Source organism: Strix uralensis, chromosome 1 (genome assembly GCF_047716275.1).
Source record: "Strix uralensis isolate ZFMK-TIS-50842 chromosome 1, bStrUra1, whole genome shotgun sequence".
Lineage (NCBI taxonomy): Eukaryota > Metazoa > Chordata > Aves > Strigiformes > Strigidae > Strix > Strix uralensis.
The window spans coordinates 51,584,188-51,603,980 of NC_133972.1; the positions used below are offsets into that span (position 1 = coordinate 51,584,188).

At 35.7% G+C, this 19,793-nt stretch overlaps 1 protein-coding gene across 2 annotated transcripts in view; it reads right to left on the bottom strand.

Moving 5' to 3' along the window:
- Positions 1-19,793, bottom strand: part of PIP4K2A (phosphatidylinositol-5-phosphate 4-kinase type 2 alpha) — a 121,200-nt gene that overhangs the window by 49,592 nt on the left and 51,815 nt on the right. For both annotated transcript variants that reach the window (XM_074866030.1, XM_074866040.1), the window contains exons 2-3: positions 4,862-4,959; positions 3,675-3,771 (exon numbers count right to left, since the gene is read on the bottom strand). In XM_074866030.1, the coding sequence (XP_074722131.1) occupies positions 3,675-3,771; positions 4,862-4,959 (195 nt within the window). The remainder of the gene's footprint in view (positions 1-3,674; positions 3,772-4,861; positions 4,960-19,793) is intronic.

Here is a 19,793-nt window from a genome sequence, read left to right on the forward strand (position 1 = left end):
GCTTGTGGAATTACTGTGACACTTCTAAAAATTATCTTCAATTTGAGATCCATATGTACTTACTTGTAACATCCAACAGCACAAAGCAAAACAATAATCTCTTTCACTTTGAAAATTTATAGCCTATGTAAGTGGTTAAAACGGTTTTAAAGTTTTTCCATTATTCAAATGCAATTTTGATTCATACTGACTAATCATCACTTGTGTTCCCTTTTCTAAGAAAAAACATCCAGACCATTTTTTAATTTGATGCAATAAATATCTTAGTAACATGTGATCACCAAGAAGGAAGATCAGGGTCTAATAAAAGATTTTTTTTGACATAAGAACAAAGTTTCTTAACCTAGACTGAAGACTTAATTTGTCATAACAAGTTTCTACAGACAACCTTTGAATAAAACTCAAGGTTTAACTAACTTCATGCTATTTTTTTCCATATTGCTGTCCATAATAAAGAATGAATCACCCAAAATCCCCACTCAGTATTAGCAACCACACATGTTATCTCCAACTCTAACCCTAGTTCAGTACTAATCAAAGTCTCTCTTGGAGGTGCCCAACTAGCTATGAATGACAGATAGATGTAGGACAGATTACCAAAGATGCCTCAAAAAAAGGAGTTGGTTTTCATCATGTGAAGGGAGGGAGTCCACTATAGGAATTGTAATTGCCATTACTAGAATGGCTTCCTGTAAGGCATGAGCCATATACAATTTATACTCTGAAGTCAGAGTACTTGTGGGGAAAAAAGCTCTAGTTTGAGATTTAACGTTCTCTTCGGGGATGAGAGATCTCTGTAAGAGAAGATCCCTATATTAACTCTTCCATATGTGAACTAAGCCTGTATGTTAAGCAGTCCACAAAATAACTGTATAAAGTGAGTAATACAACGTCAAGAATTAAAATGAGTATAGCCCAGTAATTATAGTGTATACTACCAAATTCTTTTCATGAGGTAGGGATTTTTTAGTCTTTCCTCATGAGTAAGCACTATCTGCCCTCTGGAACAACTCATCAAGGATATCTGCAGAACATTCTGAAAACAAAAACATTTAAAATTAATGTTCTTCCTGATTTAACCTGATGTGTCTAAGTAATGAACAAGGTAATTGGGTTTATCTAAACCAATATTATCTTCCTCAATAATGGGAATGACATGGTTCAACAACTGATTAGGATTTTCTTCCTGAAAATCATTATGTAAGAAAAACTATCCAGAGAAAGCTGTTTGCTCTCTCTTCCATAAGCTTTTCTTCAGTTCAATACTGCACAGCCTTTTTCCAATTCATGTTTGGTTCCAAGTACAAGACAATAATTTTAACCAACCTTCATTGGAATATCTTCCTTGAAGGCAAAGATTATCTGAAGAAAAAGTACATACAGTGAGTCTCCCTTTGTCAAATTAGATACCCTTTTTAAATCACAGAGAATGCAACGTTAAAATGAAAACAATTTATACTTTTAATAGGGATAATCCCCATCTTATACATGGGGTGAATTAAAATTTTGTTCATGTATATTTATGTAAAAATAATTTAATTTTGAAAGTGTGTTCAAAATACATTACTATGAGCATTTAAGAAAAAAAAAAATCAGAACAGTCCAGTAAAAGTATTCAGTGATAAATTGCTTGGGTTGAAGGAAAAAAGGAACAGTGGATGCAGACATTGCCTTCTCTTGGGTCAAAATTAATATTAACTGTCTTCTGTTTTTCACTAAATATACTTGAAATACTAAATAGCATTGAAGATTTTTTTCTAATAAATAATTTTGTGAAATCAAAAACCAGGATGTCATTACATTTCTTTCTTTTGGATTGTTGTTTGGTTACGTCATCCAAAAACCCAAAACACACAGCTACAAACAAATATTTTTGTTTTTAATCTGAAAATACAGACATTTTATTTACTGACTGTCCTTTAACATTGTTTTATCATTGTTATTAATAAATTCAAACAGCAGTATAACATAGTTACAACAGGAGTTTCTGTTGTAGAACAGCAGTGCAGATAGAAACATTTCACAATGCTGTGGAATGTAGCATTTTTGATTATGCTAAGTTCAGTGGTTTCAACTAATGACAGCATCTTAAGTCTTCCAATATATATTTACTGAAATATAACTTTGCCTAGTAACATCATCACCTCATCTTCTAAAAGACAGCAACCATGAGCTGACACCATAATTTTAAGTTTAGGAGGAATCACATGTCCTTCCTCTTTGATACACTGATCCTCTTCCTTTGTCAAGAAAAGGGAAATCTTCAAATAAAGGGATCAAATAATTTCCCAAAAAATAGAATTCTCTTTGGTCCATCAGGAAAATCGAACCAGGAATGCAATTGATATAACTGTTGTAACTGTTGGCCTGAATCTTGGTGTATTTCTTCTTAAACAGTTCTCCAGTAAATAGGATAATGAAAAATCATGCAATAGGATCATGACAGCTCTACCAAAAGAAACCAACCCAACCCTCTTCTCCACCTACTGGCAAGATGTCTTACCAAAGTTATAGTGGCCATATATAGTGAGATCCATAACCTAATCTCCATCTACACTCCTGCAAGCCCATTTTAACCCATCTAATCATTTCTAACACATTGCTTGATACCGAAAGAGGAAAATTGGTAAAAAGAATAGTTCAAGAACTTAGATGTAGATTTCAGCTGCAGTATTCAGTCTGCTCTATGTAGGAAGAATGGGAGTGTTATTGTATAAAATGCATTTTGTACAATTTGTTTAGTTACCTGAAACCACTATCAAATATCTTCTCTTAATACATCTTAGTGGCAGGCTACAAAATACAATTGCAGCCTACATCAAAATAGCTTAAAAGAGGAAAAGAGCATGCTGGGGCTGGGTTACGCAGCAAGTGCTCTTTAGGATAAGACAGCCTGCAGTGTGACTGCACAAGGAATTAACCCTGTGACTGAAACAGTGTGCGTTAGGAACAGTTAATGGAAAAGGGAATTGTCAGCGAGTATCGGCAAAGCAGACTGAAGCAGAGTCAAGAACTTTCTTTTGCAAAGACAGAGAGAAGCTTTGACCGGACAGAACAACACTGCCAAATCTACAGCAATTTCTTGTTTTGCTGTATCTGCTCTATGCAAGCGATTTGTTTCCAGATCCTCTTAACAACAGGAAAAGGAGACATGATGAAGCAGTATGAAGTTGGCAGGCCACAGGTCACTCTTTTCTAAACAAAGAGCGTGAAGAAAAACAAAGACTGTGGTCGTTTTGGAAACCACATCTCACATAGACACACCACTGAAGCAACTGTTATCTCAGTGATCCAGCTGAATATAGCATCTCTTGTCAGTAGTGTCCAGACATTATTTCTTCTTCCTACTGCAAGGGGTATCACCCCGCAGTTTTAATAACATAGCTTATGACTGGGAGGTACTCTAATGGCAAACACAGAGGACTAAAGATAGCAGAAAGGTAGGAACCAGAAGACAGCTAGGGCAGGAAAAAAGGTAAAACAGAAATGTTCTGCTTGCAGGGGAGGGAAGGAGCAGGAAATATGTCTTATTTTTCTCTTAGTTTTCCACCAACTTATACAAAAATCAAAGAACTTTATTTCAGCACATTGGTCTGCTTGTTCACAACTGCAGCATTACTAACCTCTAAAATCTGTATATATCACCAGTTTAGGTGTTTTGAAAGAGAACTTACCTGGAAGTCTTGATCATCAATTCCAAACCTCTCTCTTAGATTACGGAAAACCATTGGGCAATATTCCTTAAATTTGAAATGACTTGGCATATTTTCTCTGAAAGAATATAAAACCAAATCAACTTCATTCACCTGCATATGTAATAAGTAATCTGCATATGTAGTAAGTTCCTGTTCATACAAAGCAGAGGATAAGGAGATTTATAACCGCTCTTCTAATGCTTTCTTTTTTTAAATGATATTTGGTCTCACCATGTTCTTTTCTTTTTCTTTACAATGTTTATTAAATTTATACATATTTGTCTCTAACAAGCTACAACATAAGTAGATGAAATAAACACAAACTATATTTTGGTGACTTTGGAACCTGGACTCAAAAGCAGAAAAGAATGCTTTCCCATTGCTTTAAAATTACTTCAAAGGTGAAATCTTAGCGTGGATTATACAAGAATTACTATAACATCTGTGACACCAGAAAGTACTGACTGTGCCAAACCTTCAAGAAAATTTGACTCATTCAGTACAGGGCTAATTTTAATATCCTCGTTTTAATTTCAGGCTTATATATGAGAAAAGTTATTTTGACCTTTGCACCACAGAAGACCCAAAGCAGCAGAATTCTTCCTTTTTCCAAATATATTCTTGAATAAAATTCAGGTTATACACAAAGCATTAATTGCTTTGTATGTCTGTACATACTGTTCATGGAACATTTAATTTTTAAGAGACATATATATTAAGATAATTTCATGTAATATTTTGGAGTTTCTATGATTGGTATGATTTTGTATTATGGATTAATAAAAAGCTGAAAATTATTCAGCTTTGATATATGCTTTAAATTCTCATTCTTCTTCAAATAAATTCATGTGTGTGTAGTTTTTATTATGTTTTTAGAAATACCCAAATAAATACTTATACCAGCCATAAATAACCACACCAAGAAAGAATTGCCTTCAGTATGTAAGATACTCATAAGGCAATAATAAACCATACGGAGGAAAAATACTACCCAGCAGTCCTTGCTGTTGCTTTTCAGAACAGCACAGATGGTTATGTTTATCGCAGGATTAACTTAATCATCAAAACTTCAGTCCCATGAACTGAAAAATAGCAGAGTTCATAATACTTCATAAAAATATCACGGCCACTATCGACTTCTACAAAAAACTGTTACTTGTACTTACTTGTTGAAAAGGTGATTGTCCACCTTTATCTTTGAGTACGCTTTGAAATCATCTGGCATCAACATAACAGGGATTTGAACATGGCTCAGTTCATTGATCTAGAGAAAGCAGAATATATTTAGTTGCTGATGTCTTTGCAAAGATGCTGAATGTGTCTTAATTACAAAAATGCTATTCAGTCTACTATTTCTTGTGTATATGTCCTGGGAGTGAATGTAAAAGAAGAACACAAAAGCAGTTTTACTCTTTCCAGATCAAATACAATCAAAAGATTGACACTTTGGAAAAGACAAAACAGCATTCCATATTTATACTAGTTTCAGAAAAAAAAGTGCTTCAAAGCACACCTGGAGTGTACTTTTTATGGAAGGTCAATGAGGATGCCAGCAAAATGGTCTTTAATCCAAACATATTGTTCTTGTTTCACCAACTGAGCTACACTTCTCAAAGATAATTCAAATTTTATATTTTAAGTGACTATTTACCTTTGCAGCTTATGAAGTAGTCTTACATGCTGTATCTTGAACTATTTATAGAAAATAAAGTGAAATTTTGCTTACGTGTGAATGCACACACTTTGGGCTCAATAAGCAGAGATTTGTTTCTTACACTAATGCAGAACCTAGCCAAGTTTTTGCAAGTCACAGCATTCAGGTATTTTTTTGATTGTTCAAGTTGGACAAGCTATTTAAATCATTAAATTTTTGCTTGGAAATAGATGGAAATGTAAGTTCTTTTTGTTATATTTATGTGGACCATCTATTCTTTCTAGCTTTGAAATAAATGTTAGTCTTCTCAAGATTACGATTATTCATATGTATCTGAAATCCACTTCTGACCACATCTTTATTATAAAATGTAGACAATTTTATCATTACCTAGTTTGTAGGTAGGTAAATGTTTTTATTATTGCATGTATTAATCTATCCTTACTTTAGTAAATTTTAATTAAAGCATGATAAACATAAGACAGAATTGTTAGCTTGCAATGGTGCTTTCAAATCATGGATGAGATACCCGTTACAACATCAGTCATCAAATACCTATAACATACTTTTTACCTATGTCCTTATGGTTCTCTACATCCTGGTCACGCATCTCAATTTACCCAGTCAAATCTTTCTGCTCATGCAGAGTACATTTTGCTTCAGCAGATTTGTACAGGTTTTAGAGGTAAAACCCACTCTATATGAATACAAATGCACACCAGGGGTGGATATAGCAGCTCAGGGGTGCTTCTCTGCTCTTAGCACTGCTTATCCAACACTGTTTTCCAACTGAGAAGCTGTTAGTTGCTGTAAATGCTATCCTGCTTAAGAGGCTTTTGGAGAAACCTTCACTGAAGCAGCTATAGGTTATAATTATTGGAGGAAAAAAACCGCACTCACTGCAAGTATGACCTTTTGCAGAACTGAAGTTAAACAAAATAACAAAACAGCGAGGAGCCTTTTAGCTCTTAAACAGAGGAAAGAAACCAGGGCAAACTGGCAGGTCAGGTGGCCTCATCACTTTCCCATACTTTCTAGTCCCAGTAATGTTCCCTGTCATGTTTCATTTTTATTATTCAGATCCCTGCAGCCCACATGAAAACTGATAAAATCTGTTGAATTTACTTTACAGAATGCTTCTTTGGAAAGTCCTGAAAAGCTAGATAGAGGCATGGCAGTTATATAGCAGAGTGGAGAAAGGAAATAGAAAGATGTCTGGGATGGGCTGAATGTGCTCTGCTCCTTCAAGTTGTAGGGAGAATGCTCTTTCTCTCCCTTTGGAAGGAGGAAAGAAGAAACTCCAGTAAATTTTTGAAAACACAGCTGTACAAACCTAATAAATCATGCTGATACCTCATTAAATATGACATAAAATAACCAAATGTTGATCAAAAATCACTGCATCTAACATACATGCTCTTTACTACAATTTGGTATTGCCATACATCAATCTCACCCTGAAACCACAGGGCAGGTTCATGAGTCTGCAGAACTAGCTGTTGTACAAATAAAACTAGGGACAAGTAGATATATTACACAGAGATATGAAACTTTAGATTTGCTTACACAGAATTATCTACTCTTTTAGATTGCCACATTATACAACAAATTCCACGCTGAAAGAGGAATAACAGAGCAGAACGCGTGTACATTCTAGCCAAAAGCGATCCCAAGAACATCTTTCATTGAATACTGTCAATAATGCTGAATTCACACATCTTCAATTATCTACAACAACAGCAAGTTCACTTGCAAATTTGGATTTTAGATTATCAAAACTGCATTGATCAATTTTTCACATGCATTTGCTTTCCTAATTTGCTGATGCAAAGTTTCTCTGGATACATCTGTAGATTTGCTTTCATGCTCCAAATACTTAAATTTGTGCTATAATGGCACAGTCTTATTAATTGTACCTGTAGGCCTTACAAATGTCATCTACATAGTGGAATAACATAGCCAAATGTGCTCATATTTGCATACGTTAGAGATTCTTTTATTCTAAGCAAAAAATTCCAAAATACTTCTAGGAAGTTCCCTACAAGATGTGAATGTACACTCCTCCCAGCCCCCCCCATCCCCCAAATCAGGAAAAAAATGCAGACTAACAAAAGGTTTAGGTGTTTTTTAAGGGGTTTTGGTTTATGTCGGTTGGGTTTTTTTGAGATTCATCCAACTCTGAGGTATGTAAAAGTAATTTCTCTTAATATTTTAGGGAATTCCTCTCTAGCAGAAGAGGAAAATAAAAAAGCAGCTGATGAACACACAGTAGAAATGACCTTTGGTATAGCACACCAGCTGAGTAATGGCATGTCCCAGTGGCACAGGCCATTAATTAATTTAAACCTTTCAAGTATAAGGTCTGGTTCTTTGTGCAATAGTACATTTTTCAGATAGATTTAATGAGGCCAGATTGGAAAGTGCACACAAGACAGAAAGGAATACTCGTGTCATTAGATCTTGGTGGAAACTGGAACCGCATTCGGCAGGGGGAGGGAGAAGAAACAATATCCAAAACTCCCCCACAAAGCTCTTGAAAAGCTAAAAGAAAAAGGAAAGGTCAGAGGGATCAATTCTCCTTTTTGCCATCACTGTGTAAAGAAACAGTCACATCTGAAAGACACTAAATATGCAACACAAAGGCAACAGTTTGAGCCTTCCAACTCATCTCAGATGTAAATTTTGCGTCTTTTTCTGTGTTTGAGAGTCAAACATAACAGAAAATTTTAAGATGCCTGTGATATCTTTGCCAAGTTATTATGTGCATCTCTTCACGTTACCCATTAAATACAGCTCAGTCCCTTAGCAATAGCAAACGAAATGTGACTGAGGATGAAAGTTCAGTATTCCCAATTACAACAGAAACTGTGTTAGAATAGCTGTAATAATTATGTAAGAAATAAGAAATATGGATTTTCCTCTAAGGAGTGCTTCTGAATGAAACAAAATCATAAGCAAGAAATAATGTCCCACAAGAGATAATCACGATGCATAAATGAAGCGGAAAGAGCTCACTGGACAGAGGACTGACTTGTTGCTGAGGACTCGGGATCAAACATTCATTTAATTACAATTACTTCTAAGAGAACCCTCATTTATAGCAGCTCTACAATAAATGTATGTGCATCATATCGAGAAAGAAAGTACTTTTAGTCCTGCAGCCTACATCCTTTAACTGCCCTGCTTTGTATTTGCCAATCCAAAATTTTGCTGCAGTTCGTCTTGTTATTTGAAACAGACAATGCTTACTGTATCTTTGAGGAATTTAAATCCCATATAATAGCCTTAGAGAATGGATTATTTTAAATATAAATAAGATTTTAGTTGCACAGTAACCATGAGTATTATGTATAAATACCTCATGTCTATTAATAACATTTGTAAACTCATGCACACAAGATATTATTAATAACTAACCCAGAAACCTCCCTTTAATTTATTCAAATATCTTCTGTGATGTTGGTATAAAACCAGGTGGTTATGTGAGATGGAGACATCCCCCACAACTTCCAAGCTTTAAGGAAGAACAATTTAAAAAGCCTTAGACTGGCATTGCCCCTTTAAACACATGGTACAAAAAATTGTGGCTGTGGGGATCTGCTCAGAGCTGTGGCTCGGTCATGGCAGGTGGGAGGGGGCTGAAGGGAAAGGGGGCTTTCAGGCAAAAACCGACTGATTGCAACTCATTTTGCTCCTGCAGGTTTAGGATTGAATTCACACTGTCAGGAAAACAGAGGTTGTAATTAAACTGCAAATAAGGGAGTAATAAAAGCCTACTGGACATTGAATAAATAGTAAGACTCAGCTGGTAATGATTCTGAAATTAGCACACAGAGAGGTGTTCCCACAAAGCCATCTTATATTGGTGACATTTCAAATAAGCTTCTCTAATTTATATGATTTGAAATCAAGCAATGAATATATCATAAATTGTTAGGCATTATTAATGGCCCTTATTTAATTCAGATACATTCACCCTAAACACCACATTACTAGGGCAATGCATAATTAAACATTAGTTTTCATTCTGTCAGAACATAAGCAGCAATAAATTGCTTGTATGCAAAGCAGACAATAAGATATTTAAGCAGCATATAATAAAGGCAATTTACAGCATATATTGCATGTTTAGCTGGAGGAGCCAGAACAATGATCCTGTTCTCCAACAGATATAAGCTGATGCCTATCACTACAATGCTACAAGAAACCTATGTAACACATTACAGCTGGTATTATTCACTTAAAAAAACAAAACAAAAAACCCCATACAAAATCAAAGAATCCATCAATGTCCAAATTTCATCTCAAGCATATCACAAATCAACATGCAGACTACTTAGCGATGCCTAGTGGTTCCTTTTGAAACTCTCTTCCTATTTAAAGCCTTCATTCTGTATGTGGTTTCTTGTATTTAATATCTCAGCTGTAATATACAGCATAGATAATGTTTCCTTTTAATTTAACATACCAGTCCGCCAAACTCACTGGCTGAACCTATGAAGGGATGAGGTGTTTTCACACTGAACAGCTTGATAAAGCATCTCAATCACAGTTATGGCTCTTGGCAGTTTCACACACAGGCAAATCCCTGCTCCTCCCGATGCTCGATGTGGCTGAAGTTGTAGAAGTGCTACTTTCTCTTCAGCTCTGTTTATCTCCTAACTCTCTGAACCAAAAGCCAATTCACAGCAGTCTGATCTGCTGAGACAAACAAGCTACAACTGGTTTGTTGCTCAGAAAAAGTGCATTTTTTCACAAATTTGTGTATTTTTAAACATAGACTTCGAAAGAAGCGGGAGTGGAAGAGACTTTGGAAGGAAGAAATTACTAAGATCTAAAAATAGACTTGAACTTTTAACACCACCACCAGTTCTGAGATTTTTATGTTCATGATTTACTTTCTGCATCTCAGTTTCTTCTTTGGCAAGGAAACTTGCACAGAGCTCTGAAGAGAAAAGAATATCAGAGACTACTTTTCATTCAGACACGGAGTCACCATTTTGACAGGGCCACAGATTTCTTCAAAGGCACAGTTAATTCATTTACTGGTAGGTTAATGCTTACAGAAGCAAGCCTATTGGCTTCTAATGGATTTCTCTTAAAAAACAAGGCTGCAGAACAAGAATGCAACAGAGAAAAACTGTTTGGGGTATAAAATTTCACATTTAGAAGACTATTATCCTTCATTCTTCCAGCATCTTCTTGATAACTGAACATGCTGCAGGTCTTACCAAACAGAGCATTTTCCTGATTACTGGAGCACAATCACCTAGAAGATCATGTTTCTTAATCTTATTCCTTTTATTATGCTGTAAAAAGCCATTTCCAAAGCTGTTCCTATTCTGCAAGGAGTAGGGGTTTAGTTAAAGCACAACAGGCTGGGTGGTGACAGGCAGAGCTATAGGCAGCCATTTACATCTTCTCCTTCCCAGATGTGGAACACACTGCAGTATCGCTACTAGGACAGTAAACGCCTTGTGTTGAAGTATAAACTGAAAGTGAAGTGATTATTTTACAACTCTTTGAGATCTACCTTGAAGGGTCTGAAAAGGGTGGATGAGGTCAGCAGCTAATCAATTTTGTGGAAGACATTTGCCTGTTACAGGGCAACACCATCATTTGATAAATGTCATTTGACAGTTTAAATTACACTCAAAGCCATTCTTGCAAGAGAAATAAAAGGTTAAGCTAAGTTCTGCTGTAGAGAAATAAATCAGTTCAGCAAAATACTCCTTAATTTGTTTTAAATGAGGTTTTCATCATTTCAATCACACAAAAATTCATCATCATTTCCCCTAAAAGCACAAGGTAAAAAAATATCTACCCAGACTTTTTTTTAACTAACTACACAATGTGCTAGGAGTTTAAATGGCATAGGAAGCTTCTATGTAAGTAATTTCTGGCTACCTATTCATAAACAAGTCCTGAAATTAAAGCAATTATATGACTAAGAAAAACACAGGGTAAAGTATTTAATTTTCTGAGTCTTTAGGATGATTGTAATTTAAGGCATATGGAAAGAAAAAAAACCCACGAACCAACATAAAAGTCCACCTAGCTGTCAGGGTAATGGGCACTGAAGTTTTACATGTTTCAAGATATCTACCAGTAATTGCTACAGCAGCTTCATGTTTTTACAGTTCACGTGATACCTGTCAATGAGATTGTTGGCTTTCAATGAAATTCCATAATCTAATGCTAGAAAAGTAGGCCAAACTGAAGCAAATATTTTTCAAATTGCCTTAATGCATAAGTACTAAGAAGTACTAAACACAGAATGTCTGAAATACTTTGCAAAAATATTAAATACACTTAATGGATTTAGAAATTCTGAGAAATTAACACATCAACTATAGTTCATTTACTTTTTATCAAAAAAGAAGCAAGACTTTTTTGAAATCTTATGGTCTGCCTTTGAATTAAAAAACCCAAAAAATTTCACCGCAAACCCCAGATGTTTTCATGAGACTTTTTAGTTGCTGTTTTCAACAGTACAAGGATATCTTTGGGGAGGAAAGGTCTGTAGTACATGCATTCACGTGGAAAACAGGATATTGTGACATACCTGAGAAAGCACCCAACAGGATATTGTGACAGACCAAATACAGTCCCAAACTGGAGGAAAAAAATGGTTCTGAAGAGCATTCACTTCTTGGTTTTTATCTTTAAATCTGAAATATCAGGACCCAAAATCCAAATGAAGGATTTAATAGCTTGGTTATCACTCCTGCTCAGAGTTTGGAGTGACAGTGTTTAAAGAACCTACAACAAAACACCAAAACCACATTCCCTTTACAAATGTTTTGATGCAAGTTTTTAAGTCTTTCAAGTCTCTTAGACATTTGCAGAGTTTAGAAAATCCAGAACATCTACTGTTTACTGTCAAACAAGCCTAACGCCACATTTCTACAGATCTGGTTAAACTTCCTGTGAATTTGCTTACACCTTTCAATGGGTGCAAAAATTAACACTTTATAATGTGCCAAATAATCAAAGACCAAATATAAATTAAGCATTTATATGACAATCAAGACAATGCCTGTCATGATAATCCCCTATTCTCCTAAAAAGCTAGGACAAATACAATAGTATGTACAAAGATACTAGTGTACATTAATGAAATGGAAAACAGAATAAAAGAAATGTGACTTATTTGTAGTGGAGATTTTTGACATGCAAAACAGTTTGAGTAGCAAATGGCATACAAAAATAAAGTGCAGACTCAGCCCAAAAGGAAATTGTAAAGCAATGAAAGTCCTTCAGATTTGGACGAGTTTTGATGTAGATAATACAGATGAGCTCATCCTTGTTTGCTAATGTAATGGTTAAGAAGAAAAGAAGACAAAGCATACAACTCTGACAACTAAACAATCTGCAAACTATTAGCTAGTGGGCTTGCCACAAAATTGATAAAAGAACATTTTATTTTTTGAGCAGAAATATCTCAAGTCATCTTTTTTAAACTTCAATTTGTGTGCTGGGAAGTTGATGCACTTTAATACAATCTTTCATAGCAATAGGTATCTTCAGTTATTGTTTGAAAAACTAATTTAAAATACGCATACTTGTCACAAGGTCTGATGGCAATCTGGTCTATATTTTTATAATTAAAGAACAAAATGCTTATCTGGCAACAGATAAACTTTAAGTTCACTTGGCTTTCTCCTGAAAGTTTCACAAGAGAATACCTAAAAAGAGGAGGATGCCTAGGAGGCAGCAAGTATTTATTTACAACATAGGGAAAGGTTTTATAAAAATAAGCTCATATATATATACACAAAGTAATACACAACTCATGGATAAATGTTCTGCTGATTTTCTAAATGATCTATCATGGATTCTGGAAGAAGAGTTCAACAAACAGGAACAAAATGAAATAAAATTACACTTATATTCCATGAATCATGTCACTCAGATTTGGAAAACAACCAAACCAACCAACCAAACCGAAAACAGATTTAAAGGAGTCTATTCAATAATGCTCATCTCTCATAACAGCTTTTGAGATCATATTTTTCAAGTAAAACTTTTCTGAACAGGAAAAATGAGTTATGCAGTTAAAGATAAAATTCCAGTAAGCAGTTGAACAAATACAGAGATGGTGTAGCCTTACCTGAATGCTACAACTGCAAAATGAAATTCACGAGAAAAAAATTCTCTTCAACAAAGAAAGGCAAAGCATCATGGAAAAAGAAACCTAAGGAACCATTTCACATATAACACATGCAACTTAGCTGCTGAATAAAGCGGAAAGCTTTAAGAACATCCTGCTTAAGAATGACTAATTGGGACAGCCATAGAATAAATACCATAAAGAAACAATTTAAGGCATCAGATGGGCTTCATTATTGTTCAGAAGCAATAACAAATGTAGAAAAGCCAAATGTTTTGGTTATTTCTACACTGACATAACTAAGGTATGCTTTTCACATTGTTATTATTATTATTATTGTTATTAAGGAGAAGGAAGACCAGCTTGTGAATAGGCTTTTTGGTGACACACTTTAATGTGCTGTCATACATTCCAACTTCACAAATAAGTTACTATTTAGAAAATTGTTGGCTTGCGAAAAGATGACATTAAAACATGATTCCTTCTGATCATTTCTGACTATGGATTAGGTGAAGGCTGAAGCTGTGAGGCAAATTTTCTGAAAACAGGAGCAATATCATTTGCATTATATAAATCTAATTTATGAAGTTAATTAACTGAACACGAGTGACACCAGAAGCAAGTACACGAAGGTCATACTACAAGTATTCAACTGTTCTGTAAAGTGGCATAGCAGTTGATCTTGGTAACGTGGACTTTAGAGTAATCAGAGAGCACAACGTGCAGAACTTGCTCTACCAGCACGCATTAATCTTCAGCTAAACCAACATTTTTTTAGCTCTCAACCTATATCCTCCCGGAGAAGTAATAATCTGTGCAGCACCATGCACAATATTGTACTTGAAGTCCAAATGGGTAGGCATTGCATTTCCTTAGTTTAGAGAAATACCTTCATTTATCTCCCTGATGCATCTTGGTTGCACTGTATTCCTCTTGCATTTACTGTGTAATTTTTTACTTCAAAGTAGTGTAATGCCTGAAGTCAGGCTAACAGGTCTGTAATCACCTGGGAGGTTTTACCTGTCTTCCAGATTTTTTCAGGATGCCATCCAGACTTTTTTGCTGCACAAAGCCACTGCATGGGCTGTTTATGAAAATGCCGTCAGAGCAAAAGCAGAAGTTGCTGCTAGTCAGGACAGCTTGACTGCTCCTGAGAGGAGATATAAAGGGCCTTAAGTTCCAAGGAAACCTAAAAGAGCCCGAGCTGGGTAGCAACCTCAGAACAGACATTTGGGATTGTTTAAGTGTTGTTTTACCATTTTCCTGTCCACCTCTTCTGTTGTCATCGAGGCAGGAACTTGTACTTGTTCCCCCATATATAGTTTCTAAAAATGCATTACTCTTCTGTTCTCACAGACATTAAAGTACTCATTCATTCATATAGATATGCAGCTTCTGGCTGCTGAAGCAATGAGTTTATGTGCCACTTCTTCGGTGTTTGGGAAAGAACAATATCCTGGTGTTTTTACAATGAGCCAGGTTTTGCTTCTGCTCTGGATATCCTTTTTCCACAACGAATACCGATTTATTTTGGCAGTAATGCTATACACAAAATTTCATGGATTTATTATCATTACTTATCAGATATTAACTGCTCAGATGTAACAGCTGCAATGTTCATTTTGCTGCAGGCCAAGAATTTAAATTACTGCCTGGTATCCTATAACCTTAAAGCCTTCCTGGACCTGCAGAAAAAGAGGAGTGCGAGGGGAGGGCACAGTGGAGGTGATAGGGGCTCATCGACTCCTAAGTCCCATCACCCTCCTAGTCTGATTAAACTAGGAGTTGAAACGGTTATACAACTCAAGGTAAACATCTTTTTTATCCCTTGATGCGAAATAAAAATATAATTTGTTAAAAGCAATGTAATATCCTTTTAACAACCTTTTTTCCTTAGTTTACAGGTCAGACTTTTGTTACCAGAGGATTTCACAAGCTGAGAGGGACAATAGGACATGTTCAATAGGCAAGAGGACATAAATCCGCTTTCTATTTATATTTGTTATAGCCCATAAATAAAAAGCAACTCCGGTGGTTTTAGTGCCATTAATCTGAATGTGCACCAGTGTCACGATGCCTCTGAAGGGAGATCAAATAGAAATTACCAAACTTTGTCATTCAGAAAGTACGGTGAGATCACTTTTACTTTAAAGGTAAAGACAAAACCAAACTGCAAAAAGAAGAAGTTTTCTGTTGTAGTTTCTACTATGTTATCCATGGTAACATTGTTCCAAATCCAGTCAAAAAGCATTTCCCATGATTAGGTGGTTGATGCCAGTATTTGATCAGCTGCCACTCATTTCCTCTCCCGCACTCCAGAATCACATTTCCAAGACTCAGAGAGCAGAACTAGCCCACGGAAACTCTCTCATCACTGACATTGATTCAGGCTATGTATTGCTGATGAACAGTACAAGAAAGAAAAATCTAGCTTTTTTACTATTTCTGTACTTGGAAATCCAAATTAAAAACATTTAACAGATTTAATTTATTCCTTAAGCAAGAATTTAATATACATATATACATATTTTACACACACATACACAAATACATACAAATAAATTATAAAAAGCCCTGAGCTACCAACATGCATTTTCAATCATTAACACTAATCTTAGTATAGGAAATTCTCTAATGCAAATTAAAAAAAATAAGAATTAAGAGTTCTGAATAATGTACCCACAGTGAGCACAACATTGCATTTTTGAAGAGTTGGAACCATGTAGTATCAAGCCAAGCAATATTTTTGGGACCAGAGGCATGAGCAGACTGCCTGCGCAGTACAAGGGCCAGTTAACTCAACTCACAGCTGCTTTGCATCACCACTCCAGCACAGGCCATCTGGAATGTGCACCCTTATGCCCTCCACATTCCTCTGCGCACACACACTCATTTTTCCATTTTCAGTCTAAGAAATATTTTCTGAAAAACAATATTAAAAAGGAAACACTGGCCTTAGTTTTAATTTGAATATAAACCTAAAGAACTGAAAAAAAAAAAAGTTTTTTTTTTAAAAGAGAAACTCCCAGTAAAAGCTATTGCCATTTTTCTCAGAGACTAAAAACTGCCATACCTTGTAAAATGCCTCATAAAATGAGAAATAACAGTAACCTACACTAATGACCAGACTTCCTGCACACAAGACAGCCATTAATTTCTACTGTTAATTAATTTCTACAGTGGCAGAAAGGTGGAATAGCTAAAAGGTAAGGTGGCGGCCCTCCAAAACACGAGGAGTCAGTGGGAAGTGCACATGCAGCAAGTTAAGGAACATGCTTGTTGTTTTTCAGCCATCAGGAAAGATACAAAAACTAGGATGGATTAAAAGCATCTACTTCAAGCTTGTAAGTGCAGGGGTTTTTTTCTTGCATTTGACTTTTTCCTCCAATTATTTATGAAAGCATTTATGATTTTATAACTTATTGACTGGAAATGCACAGTTAATACCGGAGTATTTTTCAGGAAATCTAGAAGACACACCTCTGTCTAGTTACAAGGAAGGACTCAAGAGGAAAACAGGTTCAGTGAGCCACAGGTGTTTTCAGAAAAGCATATAAAGGCCCATGCTTCAAATAAATCAGCACGGCCAACATCACCTCCAGAAGTAGCACTTCGGATCTTCCCCATTTTTGCCTGCTTTTGCACCATCATTTTTCCTCTTCTGATCTACATGGGTGTGTGGTCAGTCACATGATGAACCAAAGTTAAAACCCAAACCAAGGCTGCTGAATAGGATTTTTGCTCCTTTGGATCATTTGCCAATTCTGCTCAATGCGAGGTCACAGTAGAGCAGAGGCAATAGAGAAATGCTGCCTTCTGCAATTCCTTAGCTTAAAAGGTCTGGACTATGAGCTAAACCCCCTGAAGTTGGAAGTGCTTCCTGCAGTCTTAGATGTGATTATTGCAAGGTGAATAAAGATTCCTCCAAAAATGTATTTTTGGAATTTAAACGGTTTTAACTCCAATGCCTTGTAAAAAGTATCACAGAATGAGAAATAAGAGTAACCTGCACTAATGACTGAACTTCCTGCACACAAAACAATTTTGACACTTGTTTTTGCAGCCAACGTTTAAGTACTTAAAATCAGAATTTGTTGAATTGCAAAACCAGCTTTGGGTAACTAACTTGTTTTTCAGGTGAAGGCAGAATATTTTCGTCATTACTGTAATAGAGTTGAACAGATAGGTCAATTCAGAGTTGAGAAAACAATTGGGAGTCAAAAAAGCAAAGAGGACTTGTTTTCCTTTCCAGGTCCCCTAATTAAAAGTGTTATGGAAGATGAGATCTAGTTTTGAAATCTTAAGGCATGTTTGCAAGTTGAACTGATTAATCTTCAGATAATACTTCCTTTGTTAAAAAAAAATTACGATGTCAAGTATAAAACTTGGTTTGATTAACTTATATTCCACTTTGTGTATCCAGGATATTTAAGTTTGTTTCATTTAACTTAGGAAAAAGAATGCTGGTTTAGTGTGTTGCTTTGCAGTTTCTCAGATGGAGCTTGACAAAGGGGATTTAAAAAAGGATCTCAGTTAAAAAACAAACTCTTGCCTGCCAGCCCAACTGTCAAGACTCTTCAGAGAAGACAGGCAATACAGTGGTCCTTCCTACTGAAAAATACAGTATTCATTAAATACAAATGCAAAACAGAATTAAAGTCAATTACATATTAACAAAGATCAGTTGCTTATAAATTTAAGCTTCATTTAAACTTCTGTTTTAAAATTCACTACAATCTTCTGCCTCAGCTCTACGGGTTCACTTAAGGAGAGCCTTGTTTGACATGTTTTTGCCTGATGTTACCTTTTGGAATCTCAGTGGATGAGATTTCTCGAAGTCCCAACTAAGCAGAATTTTATCTATTCACAGCAAGAATATGTACAACTGCTAAGAAGTAGTGAAGAAAACTTAATAATCCTGAATGCTTGGCTAAGAACTGCCATGCCTAAGCCTCAACAAGACTGAAAAAGTACACATCCTTAAGAAAAGCAATTAGATCTCTTTTTAAGTCTTAAATATTGTCATTCTCTAATTCAAGTCTGTAATGACAAGTTTTCAGTATTTACACATTTTCCCCAGGTAAATTTGCTATCTCAATATAAAAGAAAGCTCATACCTTGTATTATTTATCAAATGCAGAACAGTGGTATCCTATCTTGGACACCCAGATATAAAAAAAAACCAACCCATTTACTCCAGTGACTCCAAGTATAAAAAGAAAACCTTAAGACTAGGTTTGTAGAACTTCAAAATCTGAAGCAATTAACAAATTCTGAAGGGCACTCTACCTCTGCCTAGGCTTACAGTTGCAGTTATGTATGACTTTCAGATCATCAATAAGCTCTTTATCAGCCAGCAAACTTTATATCACAAACTCCAATTTGAATTCAAACAGCAGTGAAACAAAAAGCTCTGCTGAACTTTCAGTTAGGAAGATTATCTTTCCAATGTTCATGTTTTTCTTTTCTTCCTTACACCGAAGACTTCTTTTCAGGCTTCAAACACAGGAAGGCTGCCAGCAGTGTAATAATGTCTTCTTGTCTTCAGGCTTTCTGTATTGTTTCCCTCCCACTTCTACCATCTAGTAGTAGATAAGCCCAGAAGGCAAGACAGATCAAACTAAGGCCCATTTTCAGAAGAGCTGCACTTGGCACAACATGAGGAATATGTTGTTTTTCTAGGGTCATACTCCAGGAAAAAAAAGAAAGAAAAAAAGAGGTGAAAAGAAATGTTTCAGACCATAATGCGTAAACTCAATGGGATAAAGATGACTCATACAGCTCTGGCTGATCCAAGTGACCTCAAATACTAACACAGATACCATCAAACAAAACACCTAAATAAATACACATTCTAAAATAACATACCCTCTATCTGCCAGTGTTAAAAATAGCCTCATATTAATCTCTGGTAAAATACTGAATGATGGATAAACAGATGCAGTTGTACTGTAATTGCTCTAACCGTAGCAGTGAATGTGCTTACCAGATCTGGGACTGAAAGACCTAGAAGCAAGAATTAGTATTTTGTTCCATGTTTGTACACCGCCTAAGAGGAAAGATCCTCCACCTCCTCCAACACAAGGGGCCCTGAGCATCACCTGCAGTGTGAATAGACCATCATGGCATAAGCTTTAGAGGGACCAATGTATTCACAAAGAATTGAGATTACTTCTACAGAGAGGGATAAGTTGCAGTTTTGTTTCTCAGCAACTCATTAATGAAATAAAACATGTCAAGGAGAACTGAATATGACTAGCTCAGGTGACTCCCACAAGGAAAGCAGACAAGTTTCCATAACAGTAAGGTGGAATTAAGGACTGGTACCACC